Below are 15,327 nucleotides of genomic sequence, written 5' to 3'. Positions count from 1 at the left end.
CGCAGTTATATGTTCAAATTCAGGGAAATTATCAGTTTAGTGTTTTGCCAGTTTTATCAGCTCAAGGTTAAATACAATTTGGGAGCAAAACCATCTTGGCTTTACAGTGTATGGCCTTTTCTATTTCATCTCATTATGGGCCTCCTCTGGGGTCTAACACTGTTCTTGCAGTTCAAGGATTCAGGGTTTTATTTCACTGCTGCCCTCTTTATGACACTCTGGATTACAGTGTGAGATAGTCGTCTCCAGCACTGGCTGTAACCTGTCTCGTCTTGTTTTGGTCTTTACGTTATGCAGCCCAATATGACCCACATTAAGAAAAAAGAAAAACTGCGGTCTGCGGGTGTGTGTGAAATCTGGGTGACAGCCAGATAAAACATTCAAAGCCACAAGCCAAGAGTTCTGCCTACATAGGTGGTCTGATGTGCGAGGCTGTACATTTGACTGGAGTTGACCCTAATACTTTTGGTCTGGCCGAACCCCTAAAGGAGAAAAACAACATTAAGACTAATGTAGCATATTAAAAACGGTGCTTTGTCAGCGTAACCCCATTCCCAGACAGATGCTTGTACAGTTAAGAGCTTTTCCTGGTCTACTTGCATTGCAAAAACCTTTACTTCTACACACCATTGATTTGGATTACATACAACCTCATTATTGTCAAGAAGGAAAACATAGTTTGCCACGTGAAATGCTAAAACTATTGCTGGATACCACTTATCGTTAAAGTCTACTGTCAACTGCCTGTTAACTCACTGGAAACAAGTGGAAAGAACAATGAACCGCCTAGCACACAGCTAACCCCATTTTTAAACTGCAAGTTGTCATTCTTATAATTAGTTTTGGCACGGATTAAACGTATGAAATATGAGGTGTTTTTTTGTTTCTACTGGACAGCAGGCTAACTATTTCCCTGTTAATCATCTGCCTGTTTGTTAGCTTGACATATTTGGCACAGGCACACAAACAGACAACAACATGAAAGGAACATTTCACTTTAAAATAAGCTCCCAATGCAACAGTAAGACAATACAGACAAAAAAACATATATTCTATTTGTTGATGAACAGTTTTGTGAGCTAAAATAGGCCAGCCTTCCTATTTCAGTACTCCCCACCAGAGGGCTGGGAATGAGTAGGCTACTATATACAATATGATTCACGATATGCTGATGGTAACAACACGATACAGCAGTTCTGTGATTAGACTATTGATACACTGCAAGACAATCATCTAACAATAGCCTCCATCTCGATATCTGTCCAATTGAAGAACACAAAGTACAGGAATTATGTATATTATGTATTCATAGTCCACTAGTCTTAACTTAGTGCCTAGTTTCACAGAATTTGACATGACATGAAGTCTTGGCTTAGATCCTCTTTATCACACACACACACACACACACACACACACACACACACACACACACACACACACACACACACACACACACACTGACTGCAACTTGTTCATGTCCATGTGGGCCCTCATTCCAATGTAAAAGAGCCACTGACTGGCATCAGGTTGAAACTGAAACTTTGGTCTATTACCATTAGTGGCCAGTGCATTTACAGGCAGAGTAATGATGTCATACTTTTTCAGCTGTATTACACCTTAGGAAACCCCCCCCTTTGCATCATTAGCTTCCTGTTCCCTTGAAAGGAGAAGTTACACACAAATACAGTTGTTGACTACACTGACTGATGAAATGTGCTCTTTGTGTTTTGTGTTTGCTTGAACTAACAAAATCAAGTGGAAGCCTTGTGAAACTCCAGTCCTCAGAGGGGGAAATGGCAACCATGTTCAGTTCACTCCATTATCATATCATTTCCAGATGTAGTACATACAGTATAATTCAAGACCTCCTCCTCCTCCTCCTCCTCCCGCTGAACCTCTTATGTTTGTTCTGTTTTTTGGCTCTACAGATCTGGTGCTGTAAATACTTACATACACTGTTGTGCCTTTACTTTTTCTGAGTGTGACTTTAAGAAATAGCAGTGTGTAGTGACAAGAGCATTATGATTATTCTTCCCTGTAATGGCACCTTACCTCAGTCTGTTTAGCTTCAATTACAACCTAATTAGCAAGTTGGATTTTCTTGGGGATCCATCACCTCATCATCTCAGTCCCGCTAGCTTCCTGTCGCAGCTCTGACTTGCAGGCAGTCACACAGCTCTCAGTGTGCAGCGTTGTCATCAGATGTTGCCTACACAACATTGTTTTCATTGTGAATGGCAGCAGTATTGGACCGTCAGACCCACGGAAGACAAAACAATTCCCAGAATGCCTGGAATTAGCTATTTTCCCCAGTCTGAGTGGCGTGGTTGAGGGGTCTCGCCACAAGCGATCTGCTGTTTGCAGTGTGTGGAACAGGAGGAGAGCTGTGGCATCCGTCCTCACTCCCACTGGCAGTGCAAAGAGGGAGGCAAGAACAACCTGCCAATCGACCTTGACCTGATCACAGGATTAGAGGGTTGATGAGCTGGAATGAACAACACTTTGTTTTCACGTAAACTTGAGATAATAAGCAGAATGTAAGACACGCAGCCTTTTTCAAATAAAAAAAGTGAACTAAAATACTATTTTTACATTTGAAGGGACAATTTTGGGCAAGAAGCATCAATTCCAAAGTCTCACCCCCCTAAAACATGTCATGTGTGGTTACGTTAAGGAAAAAAAGATGTTTGGAAATAATTCTACCAAATTACCTTTCAACAACAGACTGCACAGCAGATGTTTCAACATACTTTCACATCATCATAAGAACTGTCAGACTTCACGGCGGGTAATATCCATGTTAGTTTATTGTTTAATCAGTCTTCGACTCAGTTGACAATGGTGTAGATTACTTACAGAATCTAAATATATCTCTCCGAAAATAATACTGTATTTTTGAAAGAGCATGGTGTCTTCCTGTAAATCTCTCACATACAATATATACACATTATTTTGTATTATACATATACACTTGCATACAGTCACAAAAGCATCACATCTGAGAGTGGATTCATCTGGACTTCTGAGGTTTTGCCGTTCTAATAGCTAAAATGCGTCTGCATACATTCGACACGAGAGGACATCAAGGGTGTTTCACCACTGGGTCTGTTTTAGCAATTTAACTGAACTCAGTGATTATTACTCAAATTTCTTGGTGCTGGCGTGAGATTATGGGCCCTCTAAAATAATAAATCCAGATGAGAACTGAACAGTAATCTGAGTTGGGTGTGATGCTGAGCTCAATTTGATCAAGCTTTATTTATAGTTGTCTGCACAGTGCAGTCAGTTCATCTGTGATGATTGCTAGTTATTGCCTCTGGCAGGGAGCCTGATTTGACTCTTCAAAAAACAACTTAATGGGTTTCAGTAAAATTTGGCGAAAAAGTCAAGGCATGAGCAAAGAAAAAAACTTCAGACCTAAGTGTTTAAAAATGAGGCCTGCTGTAAATTGCAAACAAATGGCGCATGCACATGTGAAAGACAACATGGCCGTAACATGTTAATGGATTTGTGTAGTTGGTAGATTTAAAATTCCGAATGAACTTCATCATCAAAATAAGAGATAATGACCTTTGTTGAGTGCTTTTTTTGTTGGATGTCTCTCCCCTTAACAAATGTAAAGATGGGTATAAATTCTACCAAGATTAACCCTGTACAAATACCTGTTCAATAACAGGTCCAAATGTCACATAATCAGAACACTATTATAATTCGGGTGTCACTGTGGGTCCTATTAATTAAGTAATAGCAATGTGGACACAACTGCAACCTCTGGCGGTTTTCAGGGCACCAGCTGAATCTGCAAATGGACGCCACCTTAAGAAACGCTGCTTAAATTTACTCCATCAGACCACAAGCTTTGATTTGAACTGCGGATCATTTGACAAAGTACTGCTGTTTGCCATCTGACCCCAAAATGGACAGTAAGCATAAGGACTTTGATCCGAGCTCAAATAATGATTAACTGTTTCCCAAAACATGCAAGCTTTTCGTATGGGGCAGAACTTACTATGGCGTATAATGAAAACACACAGCCTCAGTTGAAAATAAACAGTACATGTAACCTATTGAACACACATGACGAGGGTGGGGCGATGCAGCAAAAATGACACTGTTTCATACGTCATTCGTAGAGAAAAAACACGAGAAGTCTAGTGACGAGATGTTTAAATAAATATGATATGTGTGGGTGTGACATAATGTTGATAATAATTACTTAATAATTACTTCGTATCTGGATGAAAGGCGTCGCATTTCTGTTAACACATCTGGCAGTCCTCTAGATTTTACATTGAAAGCCAGGCAGGCTTTTAGCAGATCAGTATTAACATAAAATTTGAGGGTGTAAATTAAATTGTCTTCAAGTGAATGCCCCACCCTTCTGGTGTATCTGTTCACAGGATGATTTATACACTGGCCCTCTCATTCAGAAAAGCAACAGACCTCATGCAAAAACAACAAGCGTTTATTTTTCATTTTGTAGCCGTGATGCATTAGTCTGTTCTCTTTTCACTAAGTTACAGGCAAGAAAGCAAAGCAGCTTTGCCAGTAATGTGCAGATGCATCTGCCTGAACGCATCTGAGCAGCATTACAGTTCAAACTCTGTGTCAAACACGCCGTCTGCAGGTGCTTGGCAGAGGAGTATTTTATACTTTGTGAAGGTTTTTGATAGCCCCTCGAGAGTGACCCAGTCAGGCTTCATATTTCTACTGTACAAAACCTCCCAACCACTCATGAGTGCTGATACGATGTAGGGAATGTACATGGCACCTCCTCTTGGCCCACTCTGTGACCCTGTGGGGACTTCAGCGACCCCATCGGAGGCTCTCCACAGCTTAACAAATACCATACTGGGCTGAGGCTCTCTGCTCAAATTCATTAATTGAATTTCTACAAGTTGATTTGAACTGCTTATGATTAACAAGTGATGTGATTTCAGCAAAGATCACAAGAGGTATACCGGTTATGTCTGAACCCTGAATACAAGCTTTATGTAAGCGTTTGATGCATTTCTGTGTGACTTCAAAGTGGTGTTGATGTATATTTTATATAACGTATTCTATGATAGTTGCTGCGGAGCTTATAACATATGCAAAAATAATCTCTTTATGCCTGTGAGTCGATCAAAACCTCAGAACTCAATCTATCAAGGTGAAATGAGTACATCTCTGAATACCAGCACCTACATCTAGCTACAGGGTGGCACTGGTATCGAGACAGAAAATGGGCTTTGAAATGAAGCTGCTGTTTCTGTAAGAGAGATTAGCACTGTACTCCACCTGTACAATGTGAAGCTTATTTACTCGCATAATGAGGAATCACTCTCAAGATATATTAGCAAAGAGAAAGTTCAGTTCTATAAAAGGAGAACTGTCCTCTCATTCAAGTGATCATTCCTCTAATTTGAGGGCAGTAAACTGATGTTCACTGTTCACTGGCAGCGCAAAATGTGGGTTTGGTGTTGACACAAAGTGCATGTTCGTTTGCTGTGGTGGGATTTTTAATATACCAGACACCATACATCATTTGATTAATATAGTTTTAAGTCTACTAGTTGTGTTTGCGTGTTAAGCATAATTTGCAAATTACTCTTTGGGGATTTAGTAGCATAATATGTACAAGTCATGCATCAAACTTGCACATTGCAACTGCTGTATTAGGGAAGTTGCACACACTGCAATGGTGTAGTGCTTGGGAGTCCCTTGCTAACAGAACGTTTTGTGAGTGTTGGTGTGAAACCCAGAGAAGACACTGGGTAGTTATCAGCTGCTTTCACCGATTTACTACCCTCAAAATAGAGGTCCAACTATCTTTGTGGAGAACTTTATGCTAAGACAGAAAAATAACAGCACTTAGTGGTTTCTGCTTGGTTTGTCCTCACTGCAGAGCTAGATAGATCAGATCAAGTTCTGGAAGGTGACAGGAAATTCCACAGTCAGCTACGTCGCTCTTAACACAGTCCAGAGCAGCGAGAGAGCCCAGTCAGATACTGGCTCTGTAGGGGGGAGATAAGTGCCGGCTTGGCCAAGAGTTGGAAAAAGGGGAGAGGGAGGGGCGACAGTAATCTCCCAGGGGGAGATCTCACGTCACCACTTGCTGCACTGTTGAGCGTTCATGAGGGCAAGACTGGTCTCCACAGTGCAGCCTCCTGAGCAGCCGCTGAAGCTTGTTTGAGAAGTTTTTGTTCATCTGCCTATACATGAGAGGCATGGCAAAGCTGCTAGAGAAAGCCAGCAGTTTTGACACACATCTTAAGAAATAATAGGTAGGTAAGTAATGTACGTTGTTAATGTACCCTGGTGCACCGGCTACAGTGTGTACCAACAGGGTCATGTAGTAAGGGGTCCACAGTACAAACTGCACACATACAGAGGCTAGCAGCAATCTGTGGATAGAAGGGTCCAAGCGAGCGGAGTCCTGATCCAGAGGTGTAGACTCCTTCCTGATGCGCAAAATGAGCACAAAGGCATAAAGAACGGCCACAGCTGGAACCACGTAGCCAATAAACATCATGATGGCGTCTGCTGCCTCCTTGTTCTGCATTTTGGAGCACTCGACCATCTTAGTGGAGATGTGGTTGCACACATAGAAGAGCAGCGAGGAGAAGCTAGTGAGCACCGCCCCGCCCCAGATGAACCCACACACATGTTTGGTGTTATACACGCTGGACATGTATGTACGAGGCAGCGCACGCTCTATATAGTAGTCCAGACTGAGCAGCGTGGTGGAATACATGATGACCAGAGAGGAGATATTGAAGAGGATGAGCAGGGTGATGTAGACCTCGTTGTTGTACTCCCATGCATGCCAGCGGGTGAAGGTGGAGCTCAGCAGCTCCACGGGCGCCACGAGGTTGAGCACAAGGCCCGCGATGGCCATGTTGACGAAATACACATCCGGCATGGTCATGGACACCTTGTTGGAGAGGTTGACCACGACCAGCAGCGCATTGTAGCACAGCCCCAATGGGAAGCACACCAGGAGGTAGATGAGGGAGAAGACTGACAGGATGAGGCCATAGTCCTGGCAGAGGCGGAAGTCCACGCTAGTGTCCGTCTCATTGTAAACCATGCAGATCCACATCGCTGGGCTCAGACACAGGTCACGTCTCTCAACAGGTCGACTGCAGACAGAGAGTTAGGGAGAAAGAAATTAGTTATCACACTGATGATGAATGTTCTTGTTCCCAGGAATAATTCAAGCTGGGCGGGGTCAGTTTCAAGGTATAACATGGTATTAAAATTCATGGTTATCGCACGTTTGCTTATCTACAGAATGGAATTTTGCTGTATCAGTGTTCATAAAAATATGTGAACTTCAAGTTTACATAAAAAAAACAAAGTTGTTCAGCAGAGTTCCACCCTTTCTCTTTTTGTTTTTCTGTTCTCACTAGAGGAGCAAGCAAGCTTTGATACAAAAACACGTCAGCCACGGCTCAGCTATTATGCCCTGGCTAACACTGTTAATTTCACTTCACTGCATCTGACTGGATGAATTCAAACGCCTCACAATAAGTTTCATTTGCCAGCTCAGCCTCAAAACCAACGATTTCTCCTGTCTGAGAGCCTCAGTAGCTGGATCAAGTGTTTTGACACCTTTGCAAGCTCTTGCTACCTTGCTCTGCATCTCTTTCTCTCTCCGTCACAGTCACATGCAGGGCCATTGCTGCCTGTGCAGTTTTGCCCCTGTGCTTTTCACATGGTCAAGCAGCCAGATAAAGAACACTTCTCTAGCCTGACACTTCACAGACTGCTCTGGTGTTACTGCTAAGACTAAAGCACATGCACCCTCTGTTCAAGTTACTGCCAAGTTGACTGGGGGGTTGGGCACGTGGTGATGGGTAGATTTATAAAGAGTGAAATGTGAGTCAGGCTCCTGTGAAGGGTCAGTGAGGACTGAGCCGAGGGGTTGGAGTTCAGGGTGAGGTCAAACAAGATGACCACGCACATGTCCAGAGCGTTTGTGTTCGAGCCTGATGGGGCTGCAAGTTTTCACAAAGCTTACGTAATGCTGACCTGCATTATTAATTCAGGTCATTTCAAATAAATTTTTCAGCCAGCTCTGAGGAAAAAGGAGATCATAAGGCTATCGCAGGACTGCAGTGATAAGTCATCCAAGTTCACTACATTTAATTTCCTGAGTGATGATTTATGCTTCCATGTGGTTGACTTCACTCCCAAAAACTCTTTTCAAAGGAATGATTCTCTCAATAGCAAATAATGTTTTTTCTGGAAACCTCCCCTGTAGAAATAGTGCGGAACAACGCGCAAGCAGTTCTGTTTTCAGGATGAGTAAAACAATGCCAGTAAAGGGGAAGAGATTCTTCCGTTTGCTTACGTAACACCACTACAGAGGGGCTGTTTTGGCCTCAAGCCTCAGACACAGACGCATATACACACACAAGGGCTCAGTCCCTCCTCTGTACTAATCCAATTGGCTGTAATGAGACTATAGTGGAGGCCGGGGCTCAGAGCTGGACAGGAACAGGATCAGTAGGAAGAAAGTATAGAGTTACTCTTAACAAAAAAACCTGTCTACACCAAGACAGGAGCACTGGTCAGACCTCTTGTAAACATTGCTCTGCAACACAAGCAGCTAGGTGACTCATTTACCAAAACAGGCCGTAGCAAAAGGACATAATAACTCCGGTCTTCTCCCGTAGCTTATGTGCTCTTTTCAGACTCTATGGTAGATTAGAAGAAGTTTGTTCGCCCTACACTCATTCAACAACTTCTGATCACTTAAGAAGAAAATGACTTGAGAGAAGTTGGTGATAATTAAAGAGAGCACACTGCATTGTGGCTGTCTGTCCCCATTCATTAGCACCTGCTGTATACAGACATTTTAGCCATCCTGTCATTTCCACATCGGCTCCCTCTGTAGCTTACGATAGCTGCAGGGTACCTACGAATCAGCACAGAAAAGGAGTCGAGGGTTTGTGGTGTGCTGGGGTTTAATTACTTAAACTGTTGAATTTCCAAAGACTTTTTTTCCCTCCAAAAATCTGGAGACAGCAGTGGTAACGGAAAGCAAAAACAAGTCATGGCCTTTATGATGTGTACTGGACTGAGCGTAAATGGTGGAAACACATTATAATTTTCTGCATTTTACCTGCTGGATGTGAAAGAAGTCTTACAATGTGTACATGAATTTAGTTTCCTGTTGTACCTTCAGGACCTGCATCTTAATATGACATCACCAGGATTTATAAATAGGCCAAAGCAGTCAAGGCATAATTGCTGCGCACACCATACAGTAGTGATGCATGAATAGAGAAGAAAATGTCAGTTACGCTAATATGAGGAAGCAGTTTCTCTTCATCATAATTCCCCCAAGTCACTGCAGAGAAGGCAAAGGACATTCAGTCCCTACAGCCCATACACTAAATATTTTAAATCAGGATGTTTTATATTAAGCTTGTCAGATACCACTGTTAGCTTTGCATTGTCCGCATCAATCAACTCTGGGAAACGTCTACTTTGCTGTTGTGAAAGTCATTAAAACTTTGCTCTGACAATGAAACCTCTCCACTCTGGAGTTAAAAAAAAAAGACTTCATGTCAACCTCTTACCATATGAGCCATATGTCTGTTTTAATTCAGAGTACTGAAGACAATTCAAATGTCAAATCCATCTCAGATTCAGCCAAAATGACATACGGTGATATATTGTACCAGCGTATATGTAGCCTTAAATGCTTCTTTTTTTGTGTCTGTTCATTTGTCAGGTATAATTACCATTTGCATGTCACAGCTGGTCACATGCAAAGATTTGATTTGTTGATATTTGTCTAGACTGGTTAAATAAGGAACTTACTTTAAAGCATTAGAGCTTTTCTGGGCATTTGGCTGCGATTCTGACGTAAATCGACCTGTTTAATAGTCAGTTACTCAGAAAATAACCTATAATTCAGCTATTATTATTATTATTATGAGAGTTAATTATGCAGATATCCTTAATTACAAGAAAGATCTCTATTTCCACTATTGTTATTTTAATAGAGCACATAGACAAATCTACTGCTACAAAACACAAGTGTGAGATTAAAACCAGGTGAAAGATGGTTTCTTGTTAGCGGCTTCCAGTAAAGGTGCTATAATTAGGATTATATGGCCCAGGAGGAATAGCCAAAGCTCTTGTCGGAAGAGGACGACATGAGAGAAAATATCTGTTGAGTCCTTGTTGCATGACTTTGACTGCAGTCGTAGACTTGGTTAAGCCCTGTCTGAACTTTTTGCCCTGTTCCATGTCAAAAGTGGTTAAGTTAAATATTCCCAGAGGGGGAGGCTCTGCTTCAGCATGCTTCAGCCCCACCAAACACGATCACGTAAGAGTGACGCCCACGTGCTTGACGTCTCAGCGTTTTGAAGCCAGATCTCACGGGCTGATGGGAGTAGTGTGACATACTGGGCCCACACCCCTCATATATCCTTACTGGAATTTACAGGCTCTTCTCAGAAGGCAGAAAGAGTGATGTCACATGACTCACTACTCGCGTCTGCAGCAGCGTGCAGATGAGCAGAAGAAGAAATACTACGGAGGGAAAATAAGATTACATGACCCACATTTACACATGTTGTGAATGTGCAACAATGCCAGAGGTGAAGTGTGACACAATGACATTTCATGCACAAACATTTCTAGTGATTAATGGTGCATAATTTAAAGAAAATTCCCCACAGAACTACCAAACTACTTACAGTATGAGGGGCCATTAAGATGTAAATGGTTCATTTAAGAAAGGCCCTAAATCTGTTTTGGTTCCCCTCTAGTGCGTTTCTCAGCTGCCTATTATTCTTGGAAAGCAGCCCATTAACTAAGAACATTAATGAGGGATCTGACTTCAGGTGCATGCTAATGCTGCATAACATTTTGCAAATTAAAATTACTAAGCTCTCAAAAGTGATTAAAATACTTGCCATGGACTCCAATTTTTGTGGAGGGGGTTTTTATATAATTCATTTTAATTTCCCCAAAACATCATCAGTCTGAGTCACACTGAGTCGTGAATCTACCTGACTGGAAATTGTCATACTTCAAAAATGTTGATGGTTTGATTGATCACTTCTGCGCAGAGGCGGTTGAATAATGTCACAAGTGCTTTGGTGTAAACAGTATCTCCTCATAACTAAGTGTTAGCGTAAGAGCCTCGGTCAAGCACAGGTCACGGTCAGTCTGGACAGCTTCCTCAGCGTCTTTTTGGCAACATGTTGAACTGTCACACGAATCAACAAAGTCAGAGCTCAATGGTCAGCACAAAGCAGGCTTACTGCCATTTAAGCCACAGCACACATGCCCATGTCCCCTTCGGTCACATGGATGAAGTTGACAACAACAAGTGCAAAGCCTAAATCTCAAGAAGCATTTAATTTGATGAGCTATAAGACTTATCTGAGCTGAACTACTTCGTCAGAAAGTTTCATCCTGCCTCCTAGTTTGATGTGAAATAAGGTCAGGTTGATGTGCTGTTCATAATAATTGGTACATATGTAATTAGTAGCGATGGAAAACATGTAATTAATAGTCAGGCTAGGTTGAAACCACTGGATCAAAACTAAAATTACAAACTTGGAGAATATGTTTATGTGAGGTACAGGAAACTAATGATGATTACTCGATTAATTGACCACTATTAAAATTAATCACCAACCATTTTGATAATCAGTAAATCAGCTTGAGCAGATTCTAAGAGGCTAGTCTACATTTCTCTGATTCCAGCGTCTTAAATGTGAATACATTTTTTGATTTCCACATACCTACAAGTTCAGTTTACTGTCACAGAGGAGGGAAGAAATCAAAAAATATATTCACATTTAAGATGCTGGAATCAGAGAAATCTAGCATCATTTCTCTGATTCCAGCGTCTTAATTGTGAATATATTTTTTGATTTCTTCCCTCCTCTGTGACAGTAAACTGAACTTGTAGGTATGTGGCCAAAACAAGACGTCATCTTGAGGGCTTTTGCAAGAGCTGATCAACATTTTCGACACTTTTAAAAGCCCAGACAACTAATCGATGAACCGATAAATTAATCAACAGACTTATCTAAAATGAAAATAACCATACATGTCAGCCCTGGAATATAACATTGGTGTTATACTTGAAGCAGAATACGATTTTCTTTGCTTATGAATAATTAAACAACACAAGACTACACATATACACAGAGTGGTGTTTACTTATTGATGGCCTGGGATTTAAGGGAGCAAATTAGTGAGCCTGCATCTATGAACACTACATAAATTAACAGATTCACTGTGACATCCCTCCAGCTCAAGGTCGCAATGGCTAGATGTCATGTCAGCAGGATAATATTCACCCAAACATCTTTAAAACTACACACAAGGAGCTTTTAACTGATTACACTCATGCAACTTTATTCTCCCCAGCACTTGAGAAAGCTGATCCCGTGAGAACCGTCTTCAGGTGTTGTTTTCCAGATTTACAGCTGAACAAGGTTAAGAAAACAAACCAGCCCATCGCTTTGTGTGTGTGTGTGTGTGTTGTCGCGGACATTGTGTCTCTCCATCACACTTGACTGCGCAGATCAAAGCGTGGATAGCTGTCACGGTCTTTTTTTTTTTTCTTCCTTCCCATTATTCTACCATTTCTGCTCCTACAACTGAAGCTGCTCACTCTCACGCATCCTATTTACGTCCCCTACAGCTGAGAGGTGAGCCGTTAAAAAGCCTGAACGCATCACATGAGTAAGTCGAATTAATGTATTTAAAAAAAAAAAAACTAAAAAAAGAAAAGAAAAGAAAAGAAAAACTCACCAGAAACGTATAGATGTGAGTCGGGGACAAACCTACGGAGGCATAGGGTTTGGATGTAGCATTTCCACTGGCATTTCTCAGTCGTTTCATTTGACAAACAGACGTCCTGAAATACGCTCCGCACGCTCCTCACAGCCCCAAAACAGCGAAAAGGAACCGTTTCACTGCATGTCGGCGGGGACTGACTTTATCTATCAACTTTTCGGACGAGGCTTGTTCTGAAAAGGGGCCGTCCGTTACAGACTTTACTACTGCTGGAGTGCTGCTGAGCCCTACAGTGTGTACACACGTGACCCTCCCCCACCGCCTCTCCGGCTCGCTCGCTCGCTCGCTGCTGCTGCTGCTGCTCCACGGTCGCGAGGCCCGAATGGCCGTTCTCTGCTCTGATTGGACGCAGGGCAGGTAGGTGGGGCGCGAGGGAGACTGAGGGGAACACACACACACAAACAAAACCTTCCAGGTCATCAATATGTTAGCATCTAGCAGACAGCTGGATTTAAACACAACAGTGTGGTGACAAAAGTACTGAAGAGTGTTTTTGTTTTGTTTTTATGCCCCTCATAAAAAAAGTGAATCACTAGAGGAAGTAAAAAGCTGATGTTAGGCTATATTACTAATAGGGCCTGGTGCTATTTGTACTAAAGCCTCATGTTAGTATAAAATGTACACGTAAATGTAAGTTATACATATATTAACACCTGTTGTGTTGCATTGTTTCCTCAAGTCTCACTCCGCCAAAAAACCTGACTCTTTCTGTGACTGAAGGACGGTAGGCCGTCATCCCAAAGCATCATTATTTGGCGAGTTTGGGAATGAGACTCAAAAATCAACTTTTCTTACAAACAACACCTTTAAGGAAACAATACAACACAGTAGGTGTTTGCTTTTGGCCAATAGCATCATCATTTACCTTCAAATTTTGGCCATCCAAGGTAAAAAGTTTTTTTTTGGTATATATAAATAGGTGTTGATATATGTTTAATGTACATTTACTTGTGCTTTGATACTTAAGTATATTTATTGCCAGAAAATTAGTTTTTATTCATGAGTTCATCCAACATCAGATGTGAGGTGGCTGTAGCTAGAAGGTAGCGCTTGTCGTTTAGAAATCCCCAAACCAGGTTGCTCCATCTGAAAATACAAGTTACATTTGTGGAGAAACTGTACATTTTCAGTCTTTAGTACAAAGTTCCCTCTTTGTGAGACTCTCAAAGGGAACACAAACGGGGAAATGTATACTAAACAGACTGAAACCCTGGAAGATATCCACTGATTTGTCTTACTCATGCAACCCTAACCCTCATATTAGCCTCAGATAAATGTAGAATGTATCTTTGCTCAGGTGAATTGTGTCTCCATCACAATATTATAAGGATTTGTTAATGATAAGTATGTCTAGCTAAACATGTTTCAACATTCATACAGGCCTTAGACATTATTTTCAGGCAGATAGCACAATCAAATATTGTGAAACCATCCTTTTATCCAAATATAACTACTTCTCTCTGTGATGTCTAACCATAAACAGGAGTTCAGCCTGGAAACATCCTCGCATTTAATGACGCAAGGGATTGTTTTGGCGGGATCATGTTGTTTCAAACTCCTATGAGACGTGAAATATGATCCAGTTGGGCTAGTTTGGGTAAAATATTCATAAGTTTGAAGGTTCATCAATTAGGAAGTTTACTTTTTTTTTTTTACAATAAACTAAGTGGCGTCCCTTAGAGAACAAATTGCAGACAAATCTTTGCTGATGTCTTTAATGTTCTCTGTGGTCCTTGTCTCGAGGGAAGGCAAACAGAGTTCCTGTCTCTTAGAATAAAATAAAATAAAATGACTATTGTGCTTTAAAGCCCAGCAGCAGAATAATGGTGGTTTTCTATTCTTATGACCATATGAGGAAAAGTTTGTGATGCAGTGATGATCATCACTCGGGAAAGTTCTATAATAAAAACAACATGCTAGACTGATGAAATACCGTAGTGTTGCTCTGTTGAATGGGGACATTAATTAGGCAACTGAAGTTTGCTAAGAAGATTACGGATTATGATGTAATTTCCTATGGTACATACCATAATCCTGACATGGAGAACAATACTGCACAGCAGTTGATTCTAAAAGCAGCTAATTTTACGGACCACTCTGATAGTCCAGATAATGAGTTCGTTTGTCAGTCAGTTAGTTAGTTAGTCAGTAATTCTACTGTTTTCATTGAACGCTTAAGCCTTCAGTGTTTTATCACCACACTCGTATAATAATTTTGTGGCTTCTTGCTTTGCTGGTTGCACATTAATCATGTTGCAGACCATATAACCCAAAATGAACGGCAATGATTCCATGTCTCATTGTGGTATATATAATACCTACTGTATGAACCATAAGTAGAGGCTGGTGAGTCACACAGAGGCAGCAGGTAAATGTCATAGTTTTATTGCATCCATCAATGGAAACCTAGAAAGCCTTATTTAATAAGTGCAAAGCTCTATCTGTGAACCTGAGAGATAGTGGCACATGCAGCACGGTAGCATCAGGTCTTATTCAGTGCTTCAC

General features: G+C 41.4%; 1 protein-coding gene across 1 annotated transcript; it reads right to left on the bottom strand.

Moving 5' to 3' along the window:
• Positions 1-2,789: 2,789 nt before the first annotated feature.
• On the bottom strand, positions 2,790-13,097 carry gpr146 (G protein-coupled receptor 146). Its single transcript, XM_030408723.1, has 2 exons — positions 12,778-13,097; positions 2,790-7,124 (listed from the first exon to the last, which is right to left on the bottom strand). The coding sequence occupies exon 2, from the start codon at positions 7,082-7,084 to the stop codon at positions 6,083-6,085; it is 1,002 nt and encodes a 333-aa protein (XP_030264583.1). The 5' UTR covers positions 7,085-7,124; positions 12,778-13,097; the 3' UTR covers positions 2,790-6,082.
• Between the last annotated feature and the right edge of the window lie 2,230 nt (positions 13,098-15,327).

Source organism: Sparus aurata, chromosome 23 (assembly GCF_900880675.1).
Source record: "Sparus aurata chromosome 23, fSpaAur1.1, whole genome shotgun sequence".
NCBI classification, from domain to species: Eukaryota; Metazoa; Chordata; class Actinopteri; order Spariformes; family Sparidae; genus Sparus; species Sparus aurata.
The sequence above is the reverse complement of the archived record's forward strand: the minus strand, read 5'-3'. Positions and strand labels throughout refer to the sequence as shown.

Excerpts from the sequence above, each read along its gene's own strand:
- gpr146 (XM_030408723.1), bottom strand. The coding sequence starts at position 7,084 with ATGTGGATCTGCATGGTTTACAATGAGACGGACACTAGCGTGGACTTC.